This window comes from Pseudophryne corroboree, chromosome 11 (genome assembly GCF_028390025.1).
Source record: "Pseudophryne corroboree isolate aPseCor3 chromosome 11, aPseCor3.hap2, whole genome shotgun sequence".
In the NCBI taxonomy this organism is placed as follows: Eukaryota; Metazoa; Chordata; class Amphibia; order Anura; family Myobatrachidae; genus Pseudophryne; species Pseudophryne corroboree.
The window spans coordinates 57798039-57816410 of record NC_086454.1 but is presented as its reverse complement, the minus strand read 5'-3'; the positions used below and the strand labels follow the sequence as shown (position 1 = coordinate 57816410).

General features: G+C 43.7%; 1 protein-coding gene across 2 annotated transcripts in view; it reads left to right on the top strand.

The window, feature by feature from the left end:
* The window catches only part of LUZP2 (leucine zipper protein 2), a 1124237-nt gene extending 1119114 nt beyond the window's left edge, over nt 1-5123 (top strand). The window contains exon 12 of one of the 2 annotated variants that reach the window (XM_063944341.1): nt 4779-5123. In XM_063944341.1, the coding sequence (XP_063800411.1) occupies nt 4779-4883 (105 nt within the window). In that variant the 3' untranslated portion in view covers nt 4884-5123. The remainder of the gene's footprint in view (nt 1-4778) is intronic. The other variant, XM_063944342.1, reaches the window with a different exon arrangement.
* Nucleotides 5124-18372: the final 13249 nt, after the last annotated feature.

The window sequence follows — 18372 nt, the reverse complement described above, 5'->3', positions numbered from 1 at the left end:
TATAATGAGAATTAATGGTGCAGTGAAAGATGTCTTAGCTGCCGCATCCACGGTGGGACACGCCAGCTCCCGGCCTTTGCCGCCAGGTGTCTTGGCCGGGCTGATTGCCTATCAACCAGGGACGCCAGGCGGCTGCTCTTAGTCCTGGCTGTTACTAAGCAACTGGGACGCTCTGTTCAAGCATGCCAGATTACAGCTTGTGCAATTAGGGATCGAGGGGCTGGGCTGCCTGAGTCTCTCATGATTGGTCCTTTGTGCACTTTTATGGGAGCTAGGACAGTGCAGCCCTGCCGGTGATAGCTTCCTGCAAGCCAGTCTCTGGCAGTTCCTTGTTCCTCTCTGCAGTTCCTAGTTCCTGTCTGTAATTCCTGGTGCTCCGGTCGCAGCTTCAGTTTGGATCGTGTCCAGCTTGTATCCGGTTTGGCTTCCAGTTTAATCAGCCAGATTTTGAAACTCTTCAGTGTCCCTGTGATACCTGTATTTGTCCTTTATGGTACCGTGAGTTTGTAGCTCTGCCGCATCTTGCGACAGAGGCCGCATCTTTATTATCTTTTACTTGTGTTACTTTATGTTTTTTATCTTTACTACTTTTATTTGTGACAGGATCACTCTAAATAGGCGGCTAGGCCACAATACTTTGGTTGTTCGTCTCAAGTAGCGACGGTGTAATATTCTGTGGGTTTTTCCACTTGTCTTAGTTTTTGTGTTTGGGTTATGGAGGCAGTGCCACACATAACTTGTTTATTGTTTTCTCTTTATCTTCTCTCATTTTTGTAGTGTCGTTAGTCTTAGCTAGATTTTCCCTTACTCGCAGTCTTGTTTAGGGCCTTGTTACCTCATAAGAACTGGGGGCATCGGAGTCTGGGTGGACCTAATTCACCCATTCAAATGGGGCTGCTAAAGGGAGAAGACTAGCTATGCACCATCCGACCACTGGGAGGAGTAACAGAGTCAGGGGTAGAGAAGGTGGAGCCACGATTACTTATTCCCAAGTGGCAGCTCCACTCGTGAGTTCTGGAACTCCCTAGTTGCCACCCAGTCTCCAGAGTTCCAGGAACTCGTTTCCTAACAAGATGCAGCACTGTCTTGCTGGGAGAGATCATGGATGGAAAGCTGTCAGACGTGAACAACAGAGGAGGACTGTAACGTAATATTAATTCCCCCTACAAGATTTTATACATGAATAGTTTAATGATGTTACATTAGGCAATGTCTTGTTTTTAGAGCTGTAATAATAATTAATCATGTAGAGACGGCTTTGCAGCCTTCTAGTGATACTCGAAAGTTTATTTTATAGTTATTGATGGCATTGTATCAAATTAGTACCCTACAAGGGGAGAGTATAGAAAAGTGAGTGGTTAAATATATATTTTACTCTAGTTCATGAAATGGCCCATTCTCATTCACTGTACTGTATGTAGGAGGCATCTTGGGGAAGACAAAAAACATGAGCAGATATTGTATAGGTTTTACTAGCAGCAGTTTGTTGTAAAATGTGCCCTAGACCCAGGTATGTTTTAGCAGAGGAGGGATACCGTGTGCAGACTCTGGGTGGACCCCCTCCTCTTCATGGTGCAATAAACCTGGCATTGTGCTAAAGTCTTCTGTGCATGTGCAGATCTCCAGAAACATGGTACCCACCATGTTCTGGAGACTAAATTCCTACTGTGCATGCTTGGCGGCCATTTTTACCACAGACACAGCTCCGACACAGGATTCTGGAAAGGTAAGTATTACACACCTGCAGTGTATACAGTGTGGTGACCCCTGCACCCAGGGGCCAGTGTGCACTGCACACATTGCACACATTATAGAAATGCCAATGCCTTTACCTACTTATAGTGTCCCCTTGATACCCATACATAGTATGCAGGTCCATGTTGCAAATGTCGGCAAGGACAATGTAGAACCCAAGAGAAGAATTGTAAAAAATATAATGGGACAGCCTTAGTCATGTCATGTACACAGGGGGCAAAGTTTTGCTGTTGGTTCCCATAGAAAAGGTGCAAGCTTTTTGCTCACTGGCAAGGGCACAGTAGATTTACTAAGTAGTGGGCTGGTAAAGCTAACAATCATCAGCAGCTTTGACAGACAGTTTTCTAATGGCAATAGAAATAAATTCTAAAAGAGTCTTGCCATTAGATGAGATCACCTGGCAATGGTAGGTAGGCCCATATTTTTTGGGCAAAAATTATGCTAAGAACCTCAATTTCACTTCATATTAAATTGCAGAGTTTATTATAATTCTTCTGATTACTAGAGTTCTTATTGTTTAAAGTGTGCACCTGCATCTTCTCTTTTTTCTGTGTGGTACCACAAGTTTCCGCATGGTAGCAACTCTTATTATGTTTAAAATTGGGCTGTGCAGTTCAGCCCCACCAACCCCCTTTTTCCTCATATATACTGTATAGAATCAAGTAGCTGTTAGTATTATGGACAGGAAAATCAAATGCTTAATGCCAGCCAGTTAGGATAGAACTTGGGTGCAAATTGTTCTTTTAAAAGGAATTGTACTGCTTCCTGTATGGGGACCAGTGAAATCAGACTGGTTGATTCGATAATAAATTGGATTATTAGTTTATTGTTAGGGATCACTAAGAAAGGGGTCATGCCCCCTCCAAAACAACTTTTAAAACACCATACATGCCATCACAAAGCATCAATGCTCTCTGCAAATGGAGACATTTGTTCCCCTAAGTAGTTGGTCTGTGCTCCTCCAACAGACCTGGGATCGGGTAATTAGTATCCGCTCCCCCTACCGTTTCGGTGTCCCTGTTGGCCCTTATACAACATATTGGAAATCATTATGTTCTCCTTTGGGTTAAACATCCAAAATTAATTTTGGGTGAAAACATTTAAAATCATACGGCAGTTACAAAAATACAAACAATTTATCAAGTATTGTTGCCTCTTTCTTATAGTGACAAGGGAGATGTTGATGATGTACTTATGTGTTGATCATTCCGGGGCAACAAATGCACCTAATAAAAATTGTGAAGTGCATACTCTAGGTTCCCAGTTATCATCGCTTAATGTTTGTAATAATTCCACTAAAAAATGAAAAAACTTCCAGAGCTATGGCTGCTACCATCAGTGCTGTGGATATTAGATATGGAAAAGGTACAGCAATATGCATCATTTTATAAATTGATAGCTTGTGCAAAACCGGGATGGCTACTGCCTACTGTACTTAATATTGGTGGTCATTCCGAGTTGTTCGCTCTGTATTTTTCTTCGCATCGCAGCGATTTTCCGCTTATTGCGCATGCCCAATGTCCGCACTGCGACTGCGCCAAGTAAATTTGCTATGCAGTTAGGAATTTTACTCACGGCTTTTTCATCGTTCTGGTGATCGTAATGTGATTGACAGGAAGTGGGTGTTACTGGGCGGAAACTGGCCGTTTTATGGGTGTGTGTGAAAAAACGCTACCGTTTCTGGGAAAAACGCGAAAGTGGCTGGAGAAACGGAGGAGTGTCTGGGCGAACGCTGTGTGTGTTTGTGACGTCAACTAATCGCAGATGCCGAGTAAGTCTGGAGCTACTCAGAAACTGCTAAGAGAGGTCTAATCGCAATAATGCGAATCCGTCGGTCGCAATTTTAAGAAGCTAAGATTCACTCCCAGTAGGTGGCGACTTAGCGTGAGTAAATCTGCTAAAAGCAGCTTGCGTGCGAACAACTCGGAATGAGGGCCCTTGTTTGTTTGTTTTTTCTTACCAAAGCTACATCTGCCTTATGCGCTGATTTCCATCACCCTCCCCAGTATTTCCATACTTTGCGCCTGATTCAGAATGCATGTATGCCATCTCTGCAGATGGATCCTGCAATATTTAGCAAGCATGCTTGCATCAGAGCAGCATGCATAACTTTGAGCATCTTTGGGTGAGTCAGAATTTCATTTACACCTCCACTTGCAGCATTGTGGGTGTAACTGGGAATTTATTACACGTGTGTCATGGACATGTTGTGGGCAATTCAGAATTATGCTGAGAGCTGGTTGATTTCAAATGGGTCTCTTTTACCAAGGGTAGGGCTGACGCAAACGTGCACTAACATTGAAGACAGCTAACTCTGAATCTGCATTTATTCCAAGCATGATACCAGTCCCTGTGTGCATAGGTATATGGATGGGTAGGGCAAGAGGGTGGTTCGAACCCCCCCCCCCCCCCCCACGCCCCTCTTCCAACATTTGAGAGGCGCCAGTCAATGTACTTGGGTGTCATCTAGTGTTACCATGGGCAGTGTCAGGATAGAGATACTGTAATGCCATTTTGCAGCTGTTCCACCGATACCCATATCATAGCCCTTATACACCCACCTCTATGGCCCTGCTTTTATTCTATTACACTGACAGGGTGACATACAGTGATTTCCTTATAGAGTAAGACTATGACTGTGGTCAGTGGTGTATGTATAATGGGTGTCCAGGGGACCCAAATCATGCACTAATCACCCATTTGTTCAATACTCACCTCTCTGGAGTCTGGCGTCGGCAGCTCCAGCACTACAAAAATGACAAGGAAAATAGTGTGGTGGCCATATTCTGCCATTTTGCACCAGAATCTACTAGTGCTCAGTAATGCTCCGATGCCAGCTAGAGAGGGTGGGACCTGGACGGAGCCCGCACACGAGCCTCCATCTCTCATAAAATGCATCCTGACTGTGGTCACTGTATATTGAAATTCATTTTCAATGTTTAGTATTTGTTACTGTTATTTTCTTCCTAACTGTATATATTATCCTTTAGTCTTTTTCATTTTCTTTTTCTTTTTTACTCCAGCAATTACATGGACCTCCTTGGATCAAATCAGAAGCTAATACATCTGTAGAAGAGCAGAAGATGAGTAATGGAAACAAGAACATGACAGAGGAAAAATCGCTGTAAAATAATGTAAAAAAGTTTTTAATTTCCAGTCATCTTCATCTTTTTTTGGACTCAAAAAGCATGGAGATGTTTTACATTTCTAAAGCATGTTGTTTTATTTTCACTAAATTATGGTTGTTTGTACAGTATAACAGTGTTCTAAAGAAAATCAATAAAAATATGATAAATTTGTTAATAGTTTTTAGCAATAATGAAATAGAACTGGATGTTTGAAGAAATGCTTTGTAAGACAGTTGATATTTTAAACTATGTTGTACTCGAATGTTTTCCCTTTTTGCTTATTACAAATACATGTTTTTTTACAAGTTGTTTTGGGTTTTCTTTAAACTATTCTTTTCTTTTACAGAACGTAACATAGTATGTACCCTCTAGATCTTATATTATATGACTGGGCATGTTTTTAATTCATTTTTCCTTCACGAGAAGGAAGAATAAACCTGCTATATAGTGAGGATTTTTGTATTTAAATGAAATCTTATATCCGATGCATTGTCACTATACAAACTAATGTTATCTCACTTTTCTTAAGTTTATGACCTGGTTGGATAACACTAATTTAACCACTTCACATCTATTACTTCTATCCCTTCATTGCTGGTTTGGTCAATTTAGGTGGAAGCCGTGGGATCTGACTGTCTGGCATGCTGGCAGATATACCTGATCTGTTCATCTATTCAATAAGTAAATTTCAGCTTTTCAGAACATAAAAAGCTGGCTATGTGCCTGGTTTTAATCCGGTCTAAACTGATCAGATCATATCCTGAACCAGGGTCGGACTGGGGTATGAAGGGCCTACCGGGGAAATGCAGTGGTAGGGGCCCATGCTTAGAGGCTCCTTGATAAATATATAAAGTAAATGCTGTTAGTGCATGCATGATAATGTACCAAACTAATAACAATGCACTGTAGAAAATACACCATTTGCCAGAAGCACCAGATGGGTTGTCCGGCCTTGGATATAACTGTAGTACATTGGCGGGTATGTACACCTGCTATGTATGTGTACAATACACTTTCATATCAGGTCAGCCCTGCAGCACAGCCATTGCCGATATATCTTGCAGATACTGTACAGATGGGTCCATGTTTATCTTGGCCTTTAATATGATTAACTGAGCCAGGTCAGTCAGATATAATCCCCTGCTGTAATGACTTAATCCCTTGATGTATTGTTCTCTGTATTGTACTGCAGCTGAGAACAATAGATGAAGTGCTTATGTTAATAAACCATGGTGTGCCTAGGCGCAGCAAAGAAGTCAAGATAAATGTGGAGCCATCTGTATATTGGCATGTCTGACTGTGTGTACGGCCGAGCCTCCGACCAGCCCTTATCCCAATGTCAGGAACCGCCTACAATGTTGTCACAGCTTGGTGGGCAAATTTAAATGGACTAACATATTAATTGCTAAGTGTATACTGCTTGCTTAGATAATTGGATGCTCAGTCGGTGCGACAGCCATTTAGCCACTTTGTCTCTCTAGTGTGTACCCAGCTTTAACCAATTTTAAAAAGTTGACTATGCATAAAAACTCATAGGTGTGTCTATAACCTACTGACACTGTGTACTCACAGAAGACACTTGAAACCTGGTAGAAAACTATTTCAATAATCTCGGTTATGCTTTTTGTCATATGCTGCATTTAAATGCACTATGTTAAGTACATCCAAGAGTATTATGTCTGTGTAAGGTGCATTGTGATAACTTGTAAGTGTACAATACACAAAAATAATGCATTTCAGTATGTTAAAGGAAATACATCAAATCTTATAGTTGCCACCGTATCAGTGGTTCTCAACTTCAGCCCTCAAATTTTCCCAAAAGATCATGTTTACAGGATTTCGGTCTGTGGGAGCAGGTGGAATAATCATTGGCCCTGCCAAGTACAGTAGATTTATTCACCTGTGCATGATTATAGAAATCCACAAAACATGACTGTACAGTGGTACTGTACTTGATAACTGCACTATACTATAGTATGCTTGAGAGTTCTATCTTACTATTACACATAAACAACTTTTTAAATCATTTTGCACAAAATATTAGCTGACTTTCCCCTTTGGCGAACATTTCTCCTGCAGAATTCGGCCATACTGTAAGTGTTCCCAATCCTACTCCAAACTAGAGATGAGTGGGTTTGGTTTCCTGGAAACTGAAGTTAAGGGTAACAAGTAGATCTGAACCCCAGCTCGGGTCTTTCCACTAGGCACGAATCCGAAACTGAGGCAACACATCATCATCAGGGTGTCAGATTTTGCGGGTTTTGGCTTGCAGTACAGCAACAGGAAATCCAATTCCCTGGCAGATTGCCATGGTGCTTTCTAAATCTGATTAAAATGGCTGGTGGCGAATTACGATTAGCTCACTGTTGCTGCTGTAGTGAGTCCAGTATCATTTCTTAAACACTCCTATGAGAATGGGGAGGATCAGTGGGCTGGGGAGCCAGCAAACTCTGACGTAGGCAGCACAGTGATGGGGGTGGGAAGCAGTGTGCAGGTCTCCAGGTATTACAGGTAGTGATGAGCGGGTTCGGTTTTACTCGGTTTTACTCGGTTCTCAAAACGGCATCTTATTGGCTCACGGATGTCACGTGTTTTGGATAGCCAATAAGATGCCGTTTTGAGAACCGAGTAAAACCGAGTAAAACCGAACCTCGCTCATCACTAATTACAGGCAGCTATTACTGCCAGTCTGCTGCTGAATGGAGCAAGAAACCCATTAAGGAATTCAGTGGCACCGGATAAGACCTGTCGGGACTATACCACGAACTTGAAGTCAGGGGCAAGGTATGGAGTCACTGCTAATGATTGGGAGACAAACACTGCTGCCCCTGTATCTGTACCTGTTACCCCAATGCCTATGCCTGCTACCACTGTGCCTATACCTACTACCCCAGTGGCTATTTATACTACCTCTATATTTTTACCTATTACCCCTGTACCTGCTACCACACACTGTATCCAACCCACACAGTATCCAACCTGCACTGTAACAAACACTGTATGCAACACACACTGTATCCAACTCACACAGTAACCCGCACTGTATCCGACCTGCACCATATCCTGTGCTGTAACTTGCACTGCATCCAACCCGCATGGTAACTTGCACTGTATCTGACCCACACCGTTTCCAACTCGAACTGTATCTGACACGCACTGTATCTGACACACACTGTATCCAACCTGCACTGTATCCAACCTGCACTGTATGCAACCCTCACTGTAGCTTACACTGTATCCCACTCACTGTATCAGACCCACATTGTATCCATCCCGCACTGTATCTAACCTGCACTGTACTTTGCACTGTATCCAACACGCACTGTATCCAACCCGCACTGTAATCCACACTGTATTCAATCCACACTGTATCTAACCTGTACTGTATTCAATACACACAGTAACCCACACTGTATTCGACCTGCACTGTATCCTGTGCTGTAACTTGCACTGTATCCAACCCGCACGGTAACTTGCACTGTATCTGACCCACACTGTTTCCAACTCGTACTGTATCTGACCCGCATTGTATCCGACTCACACTGTATCCAATCTGCACTGTAGCTTGCACTGTATCCCACTCACACGTATCAGACCCACACTGTATCCAACCCGCACTGTAACTTGCACTGTATCCAACCCGCACTGTAGCCAATCCACCCTGTAATATACACTGTATTCAACCCACGCTGTATCTGGCCTGCACTGTATTGAATACAAACTGTGAGTCCGCACTGTAACCCACTCAAAATTTAACTGTGTGTCCCTATGTATTCCACGCTGTACCCCACACTATATCCCGCAAGCAAGGAATGCTGTTTGTATCGTTGGGGACATTTTGGGGAGCTGCTCAACAAAAAGCCTTATTGATTGGGGCTCTATATGGGTATGTGTACTTTCTTAGGGGGAATCCACATCTGCTGTTGCTATTTTACACATTTTAAGGGTTTTTTTCTATGCTGTTTGTTAACTACTACTACTACTGTACTTTTGAGCACTGATACTCCACACATGATTCTTAGTAAATATAAGTGTTGTATTGTTGTTCAAAAGTATTTGTGAGTTTCTTTTTATTGGTAATTGTTAGAGATGAGCAGGTTCGGTTCTCAGAGAACCGAATTCCCCCCAAACATCCCATTCCAAGCCAGTTTCCGAGTCTGGCTCGGGACTTCACGCCAGACTCAGAAACCATAACGAGGCAAAACGTCATCATCTCCCCACTGCTGGATTCTCGCAGGTTTTGAATCCCATATAAACAGTCGCGCGTTGCTGCCATTTTCTCTCCGGACTTGGAGAGTGAGGGAGACAAACCTGTGTCTCTCTGTGTGTTTGGTGGCGTCAGTGTGTGCTCTGTAGGGGTGCTTTTCCTGTCACTGTGGTGTTCCTGTACTTTTAGGGGTGCTGTCCTGACTGTCACTGGTGTATCATGTGCTGTTAGGGGTGCTGCAGCTGTACATGGGTGTTGCTGTCCTAGCTTCCACCTTGTTGTACAGGGGGCAGGGGCACTGTACTCCTGTATGCTGTGAAAATACAAGGGTTCTGGCTGTAAAAAATCTGGTTTGCAGTGAAAATAAATGTACACTGGCCTTGTCTTATAGGCTGTAAAAAATCTGGGGTGCAGTAAAGTTAAAAGTACACTGGCCCTGTCTTGTATGTTGTAAAAAATCTGGGGTGCAGTGAAGATAAATGTACACTGGTCCTGTCTTGTATACTGTAAAAAAAAACTGGGGTGCAGTGAAAATAAATGTACACTGGTCCTGTCTTTTATGCTGTAAAAAATTCAGGGGTTCTGCTGCTAAAATAAATGTACACTGGCCCTTCCTTGGTGATGCTGTTAAAATAAATGTACACTGACCCTGTCTTTTCTGCTGTAAAATATATGTGGTGCCGTGAAAATAAATATACACTGGCCCCGTCTTATATGCTGTCAAAAATCTGGGGTACAGTGAAGATAAATGTACACTGCCCTGTCTTGCATGCTGTAAGAAAACTGGGGAGCAGTGAAGATAAATGTACACTGGCCCTGTATTGTATGCTGTAAAAAATCTGGGGTGCATTAAAAATAAATGTACACTGGCCCTGTCTTGTATGCAGTAAAAAAATCTAGGGTGCAGTGAAAATAAATGCACACTAGCCCCGTCTTGTATGCTGAAAAAAATCTGGGGTGCAGTGAAAAAAAATGTACACTGGCCCTGTCTTGTATGCTGTAAAAATACAGGGGTGCTGTTGTTAAAACAAATATACACTGGCCCTGTCTTGTATGCTGTAAAAAATCTGGGGTGCAAGAAAAAATAAATGTACACTAACCTTGTCTTGTATGCTGTAAAAATACAGGGGTGCTGGTGTTAAAAAAAAGTACACTGGTCCTGTATGCTCTAAAAATACAGGGTTGATGTTTTTTTTAAAAAAGTAAACTGGCCCTGTATGCTGTAAACATACAGGGGTGCTGCTTTTAAAATAAAAGTACATTGGGCCTGTATGCTGTAAAAATACAGGGGTGCTGTGAAAATGAAGGGGCACTGTTCTGTGTGCTGTAATAATAAAGCAGCGCTGTCCTGTGAAATGGAAAACAAAAATTTGGAGGAAAAAATAGTGACCAGAGCAGGAACCACTTCCAGTTTCTAGTACTAGTGCTGCAGCTGCTGCTGCCATCAGTCATGACATTGATGATGCAATTCCATCAATGTCGTCTGCTAAGGTCGATGCCCAATGTCGTAGAGGGCATGTAAAATCCAAGAAGCAAAAATTAATAATCAGAAAAAAAAGTAATTATCTGATGAGAAATGTAAAATTGACAATATGCCATTCACAACACGAAGTGGCAAGGAAAGGCTGAGGCCTTGGCCTATGTTCATGACTGGTGGCTCAGCTTCTCATGAGGATGGAAGCCCTCCTCCGTCTTGAAAAATAAAAAAAAATAAGCTTGTTAAAGCACAGGAAAAAACAACTGTGCGTTCAGAGATATCACAAATCCCTAAGGAGAGTCCAAGTGTGTCTGCGGTACACTGGCCCTGTATGCTCTAAAAATACAGGTGTGCTGCTGTTAAAATAAATATACACTGGCCCTGTCTTGTATGCTGTAAAATTACAGGGGTGTTGTAAAAATACAGTGGTGCTGGCACTGTCCATGGTTGCTATGCCTAGGCCTGACCTTCACAACACTGTATGGGAAGAGGAGGCTCCTACCGCCATTTGCATACCCTCTGCAAGTGCTGGGAGAAGCACCACCAGTCTAGTTGCTGATACAGGTTGAGTATCCCTTATCCAAAATGCTTGGGACCAGAGGAATTTTGGATATTGGATTTTTCCGTATTTTGGAATAATTGCATACCATAATGAGATATCATGGTGATGGGACCCAAGTCTAAGCACAGAATGCATTTATGTCACATATACACCTTATACACACAGCCTGAAGGTAATTTTAGCCAATATTTTTATAACTTTGTGCATTAAACAAAGTGCGTGTACATTCACACAATTCATTTGTTTCACATACACCTTATACACACAGCCTGAAGGTCATTTAATACAATATTTTTAATAACTTTGAGTATTAAACAAAGTTTGTGTACATTGAGCCATCAGAAAACAAAAGTTTCACTATCTCAGTCTCACTCAAAAAAATTCCGTATTTCGGAATATTCCGTATTTCGGAATATTTGGATATGGGATACTCAACCTGTATTGAGATTGAGGATGTCACTGGAGAAGTACACCAGGATAAGGAGGATATTGGTGTAGCTGGCACTGAGGAGGATGTTGACGATGAGGATTCTGATGGTGATGTGGTTTGTTTGAATAAGGCAACATTGGAGACAGCTGTTGGCTATGGGATGAAAAGGCCCATTGTCAGTCCTGGCAAAATACCAAAAAAGCCACCTCTAAGGTGTAAAATTATTTCTCCAAAATTCAGACAACAGGTGTCAAGCCATCTGTTGCCTTTGTCAATCCATAATAAGTAGGGAGAAGGACGTTAACCACCCAGTAACATCCTCACTTATATGTCACATGCAGCGCATTCGTCGTAAGTCATTGTCAAGTACAAAAACTGTGGTTAATAGCATAATCAGTCCACTGAGACCTAAATGATGTGGTTTGTTTGAATATTATTTATCTGTGAGGATGAGGATGTAAAAACTGAAGGGGGAAGGGAATCTGAAGATGAGGATGACATCTTGCCTCTGTAGAGCCAGTTTGTGCAAGGAGAGATTAATTGCTTCTTTTTTGGTGGGTGCCCAAACCAATCAGTTCAGCCACAGTCGTGTGGCAGACCCTGTGGCTGAAATTATTGGTTTGTTAAAGTGTGCATGTCCTGTTTACACATCATCATGCCAGGGGTGCTGTCCTATATGGAGTGCTGTCCCTCTGCCCTATCAGTCCAGGCGTTCTGCTCCACTGCCGTTTAAGTCCAGGGGTGCTGTTGCCTTTCTACTGTGTTGTGTAATTCCCCAGGGGTGCTGCCTATGCTGTATAAGTCCAGGAGTGCTGCCGTATAATTCCAGGGATGCTGCTGTACTTGATCATAGGTTTAAATGAAAGCCTAGAGCAGATATGAAACAAGCTTCAACATCATAAACAGATTTGTGAAAACAGAGCCGCAAAGGTGGAAATGGAAATTGCTATTTTGATGAAGTGTTTTTTTAATATAGTGGGGAGAGACCACATTTGTGGACAAAGTCAGTGTGACTCATAATTCAGCTGCCGGAGAGGTAAAAGTGAGATTTTTTGCTGGAGAATTAGAGAGAGGTTCTTCTCAGTTATTTCTTGTTAGGGACTCACTCAAATGAATGGCTCCAATTAATCAACCTTAATTTTGATTTATTATTGATGTTCCACATTTTGGGATTATTTATTTAGAAGGTGTGCATTTGTTGTACAGGAATCTTTTTTTCCTAAGGGTTGCATAAGGTTATAGCAAGACCTTGCGGTGTTAAAAGAACAGAGTTTCAGTGATCTTGCATTGCATCAGCTTTCCATTGCACTGCAGCACTAGATGGGCCAGGAGCTCCTGTGAGGCACAAACAGTTAGCGAATAAGGCCCAGTATGTCTCATGGTGGCTTACAGCCAGGAAAATGTCTAGCTTGCCAGGCTTAGGCATGCTGTAGGCACAGAGGTTAGCATTGCTTCCTCCCGCAGTTCTACTTATAATATGAAATTAGTTTTGACTGTAGAGTAGTAAGGTCCACTTAGGCAGGGGTGCAATAACAAAAAATTCACTGCACAGTCCTGCTTAGTACTGTACCAAACCCACCCAAACTCAACTTGCCCCATCCGAGGCTGCTGTGGGGGCTCAGGAGGGGCTGCTAAAACATCTAAGGGGCTGCTTTATTTAAAAATAAAATATAAATAAAATAAACAAGACACACAGGTATGCTCACCTGTGTTTAATTTAGTGATGTGCACCGGAAATTTTTCGGGTTTTGTGTTTTGGTTTTGGGTTCGGTTCCGCGGCCGTGTTTTGGATTCGGGCGCGTTTTGGCAAAACCTCACCGAAAATTTTTTGTCGGATTCGGGTGTGTTTTGGATTCGGGTGTTTTTTTTCAAAAAACCCTAAAAAACAGCTTAAATCATAGAATTTGGGGGTCATTTTGATCCCATAGTATTATTAACCTCAATAACCATAATTTCCACTCATTTCCAGTCTATTCTGAACACCTCACACCTCACAATATTATTTTTAGTCCTAAAATTTGCACCGAGGTCGCTGGATGGCTAAGCTAAGCGACACAAGTGGCCGACACAAACACCTGCCCATCTAGGAGTGGCACTGCAGTGTCAGGCAGGATGGCACTTCAAAAAAATTGTCCCCAAACAGCACATGATGAAAAGAAAAAAAGAAAAAAAGAGGCGCTATGAGGTAGCTGTGTGACTAAGCTTAAAGCGACCCAAGTGACCGACACAAACACCTGGCCCATCTAGGAGTGGCACTGCAGTGTCAGACAGGATGGCACTTGAAAAAAAAACTCCCCAAACAGCACATGATGCAAAGAAAAAAAGAGGCGCACCAAGGTCGCTGTGTGACTAAGCTAAGTGACACAAGTGGCCGACACAAACACCTGGCCCATCTAGGAGTGGCACTGCAGTGTCACGCAGGATGGCCCTTCAAAAAAATACTCCCCAAACAGCACATGATGCAAAGAAAAAAAGAGGCGCAATGAGGTAGCTGTGTGACTAAGCTAAGCGACCCTAGTGGCCGACACAAACACCTGGCCCATCTAGGAGTGGCACTGCAGTGTCACGCAGGATGGCCCTTCAAAAAAATACTCCCCAAACAGCACATGACACAAAGAAAAAAAGAGGCCCAATGAGGTAGCTGTGTGACTAAGATAAGCGACCCAAGTGGCCGACACAAACACCTGGCCCATCTAGGAGTGGCACTGCAGTGTCAGACAGGATGGCACTTCAACAAAATTGTCCCCAAACAGCACATGATGCAAAGAAAAATGAAAGAAAAAAGAGGTGCAAGATGGAATTGTCCTTGGGCCCTCCCACCCACCCTTATGTTGTATAAACAGGACATGCACACTTTAACGAACCCATCATTTCAGCGACAGGGTCTGCCACACGACTGTGACTGAAATGACTGGTTGGTTTGGGCCCCCACCAAAAAATAAGCAATCAATCTCTCCTTGCACAAACTGGCTCTACAGAGGCAAGATGTCCACCTCATCATCATCGTCCAATTCATCACCCCTTTCACTGTGTACATCCCCCTCCTCACAGATTATTAATTCACCCCACTGAAATCCACCATCTCAGGTCCCCGTGCACTTTCTGGAGGCAATTGCTGCTGGTGAATGTCTCCACGGAGGAATTGATTATAATTCATTTTAATGAACATCATCTTCTCCACATTTTCTGGAAGTAACCTCGTACACCGATTGCTGACAAGGTGAGCGGCGGAACTAAACACTCTTTCGGAGTACAAACTGGAGGGAGGGCAACTTAGGTAGAATAAAGCCAGTTTCTGCAAGGGCCTCCAAATTGCCTCTTTTTCCTGCCAGTATACGTATGGACTGTCTGACGTGCCTACTTGAATGCGGTCACTCATATAATCCTCCACCATTCTTTCAATGGTGAGAGAATCATATGCAGTGACAGTAGACGACATGTCAGTAATCGTTGGCAGGTCCTTCAGTCCGGACCAGATGTCAGCACTCGCTCCAGACTGCCCTGCATCACCGCCAGCGGGTGGGCTCGGAATTCTTAGCCTTTTCCTCGCACCCCCAGTTGCGGGAGAATGTGAAGGAGGAGCTGTTGACGCGTCACGTTCCGCTTGACTTGACAATTTTCTCACCAGCAGGTCTTTGAACCCCTGCAGACTTGTGTCTGCCGGAAAGAGAGATACAACGTAGGTTTTAAATCTAGGATCGAGCACGGTGGCCAAAATGTAGTGCTCTGATTTCAAAAGATTGACCACCCGTGAATCCTGGTTAAGCAAACGAAGGGCTCCATCCACAAGTCCCACATGCCTAGCGGAATCGCTCTGTTTTAGCTCCTCCTTCAATGTCTCCAGCTTCTTCTGCAAAAGCCTGATGAGGGGAATGACCTGGCTCAGGCTGGCAGTGTCTGAACTGACTTCACGTGTGGCAAGTTCAAAGGGTTGCAGAACCTTGCACAACGTTGAAATCATTCTCCACTGCGCTTGAGACAGGTGCATTCCACCTCCTTTGCCTATATCGTGGCCAGATGTATAGGCTTGAATGGCCTTTTGCTGCTCCTCCATCCTTGAAGCATATAGAGGGTTGAATTCCACCTCGTTACCACCTCCTGCTTCAGATGATGGCAGGGCAGGTTCAGGTGTGTTTGGTGGTGCTCCAGTCTTCTGTACGCGGTGCCTGAACGCCGAAAGTGGCCCACAATTCTTCGGGCCACCGACAGCATCTCTTGCACGCCCCTGTCGTTTTTTAAATAATTCTGCACCACCAAATTCAAGGTATGTGCAAAACATGGGACGTGCTGGAATTTGCCCAGATGTAATGCACGCACAATATTGCTGGCGTTGTCCGATGTCACAAATCCCCAGGAGAGTCCAATTGGGGTAAGCCATTCTGCGATGATCTTCCTCAGTTGCCGTAAGAGGTTTTCAGCTGTGTGCGTATTCTGGAAAGCGGTGATACAAAGCGTAGCCTGCCTAGGAACAAGTTGGCGTTTGCGAGATGCTGCTACTGGTGCCGCCGCTGCTGTTCTTGCAGCGGGAGGCAATACATCTACCCAGTGGGCTGTCACAGTCATATAGTCCTGAGTCTGCCCTGCTCCACTTGTCCACATGTCCGTGGTTAAGTGGACATTGGGTACAACTGCATTTTTAGGACACTGGTGAGTCTTTTTCTGAGGTCTGTGTACATTTTCGGTATCACCTGCCTAGAGAAATGGAACATAGATGGTATTTGGTACCGGGGACACAGTACCTCAATCAAGTCTATAGTTGGCTTTGAAGTAACGATGGATACCGGAACCACGTTTCTCACCGCCCAGGCTGCCAAGGCCTGAGTTATCTGCTTTGCAGCAGGATGACTGCTGTGATATTTCATCTTCCTCGCAAAGGACTGTTGGACAGTCAATTGCTTACTGGAAGTAGTACAAGTGGTCTGGGATGCCGATCGACTCCCAGCAGCAACAACAGCGCCAGCAGCAGTAGGCGTTACACTCAAGGATGCATCGGAGGAATCCCAGGTAGTAGAGGACTCGTCAGATTTGCCAGTGACATGGCCTGCAGGACTATTGGCTTTCCTGGGTAAGGAGGAAATTGACACTGAGGGAGTTGGTGGTGTGGCTTGCGGGAGCTTGGTTACAAGAGGAAGGGATTTAGTGGTCAGTGGACTGCTTCCGCTGTCGCCCAAAGTTTTTGAACTTGTCACTGACTTATGATGAATGCGCTGCAGGTGACATATAAGTGAGGATGTTCCGAGGTGGTTAACGTCCTAACCCCTACTTATTACAGCTTGACAAAGGCAACACACGGCTTGACACCTGTTGTCCGCATTTGTGTTGAAATAATTCCACACCGAAGAGCTGATTTTTTTTGTATTTTGACCAGGCATGTCAATGGCCATATTCGTCCCACGGACAACAGGTGTCTCCCCGGGTGCCTGACTTAAACAAACCACCTCACCACCAGAATCCTCCTTGTCAATTTCCTCCCCAGCGCCAGCAACACCCATATCCTCATCCTGGTGTACTTCAACACTGACATCTTCAATTTGACTATCAGGAACTGGACTGCGGGTGCTCCTTCCAGCACTTGCAGGGGGCGTGCAAATGGTGGAAGGCGCAAGCTCTTCCCGTCCAGTGTTGGGAAGGTCAGGCATCGCAACCGACACAATTGGACTCTCCTTGGGGATTTGTGATTTCGAAGAACGCACAGTTCTTTGCTGTGCTTTTGCCAGCTTAAGTATTTTCTTTTTTCTAGAGAGAGGATGAGTGCTTCCATCCTCATGTGAAGCTGAACCACTAGCCATGAACATAGGCCAGGGCCTCAGCCGTTCCTTGCCACTCCGTGTCGTAAATGGCATATTGGCAAGTTTACGCTTCTCATCAGACGCTTTTAATTTTGATTTTTGGGTCATTTTACTGATCTTTTGTGTTTTGGATTTTACATGCTCTGTACTATGACATTGGGCATCGGCATTGGCAGACGACGTTGATGGCATTTCATCGTCTCGGCCATGACTAGTGGCAGCAGCTTCAGCACGAGGTGGAAGTGGATCTTGATCTTTCCCTATTTTTTTAACCTCCACATTTTTGTTCTCCATATTTTAATGCGCACAACTAAAAGACACCACAGGTATACAATGTAGATGGATGGATAGTATACTTATGGACGACGAGTGATGACACAGAGGTAGGTACAGCAGTGGCCTACCGTACTGCTATATACAGTATAATGGACCTGGTGGACACTGTCAGCAGACTGCGTTTATAGTATTAAAAAAAAAAGACACCACAGGTATACAATGTAGATGGATGGATAGTATACTTATGGACGATGAGTGACGACACAGAGGTAGGTACAGCAGTGGCCTACCGTACTGCTATAAACAGTATAATGGACCTGGTGGACACTGTCAGCAGACTGCGTTTATAGTATAAAGAAAAAAAGACACCACAGGTATACAATGTAACATAGTAACATAGTAACATAGTATCTGAGGTTGAAAAAAGACAATTGTCCATCGAGTTCAACCTATTTGTGGTGTCCTATGCATGATGATTTGACTAAAATTTCAGACTGATGCTGCTGTCAGCCATTGTATTTTATCCCTATTTATAGTAACTATAATGCATGACTATGCACCATACCCCTGGATATCCTTATCCAATAGGAATTTATCTAACCCATTCTTAAAGGTGTTGACAGATTCCGCCATTACAACTCCCTCGGGCAGGGAATTCCAAACACGTTTTGTCCTTAACGTGAAAAAGCCTTTACGCCGTATTGTGCGGAATCTCCTTTCCTCTAACCTGAGCGAGTGTCCACGAGTC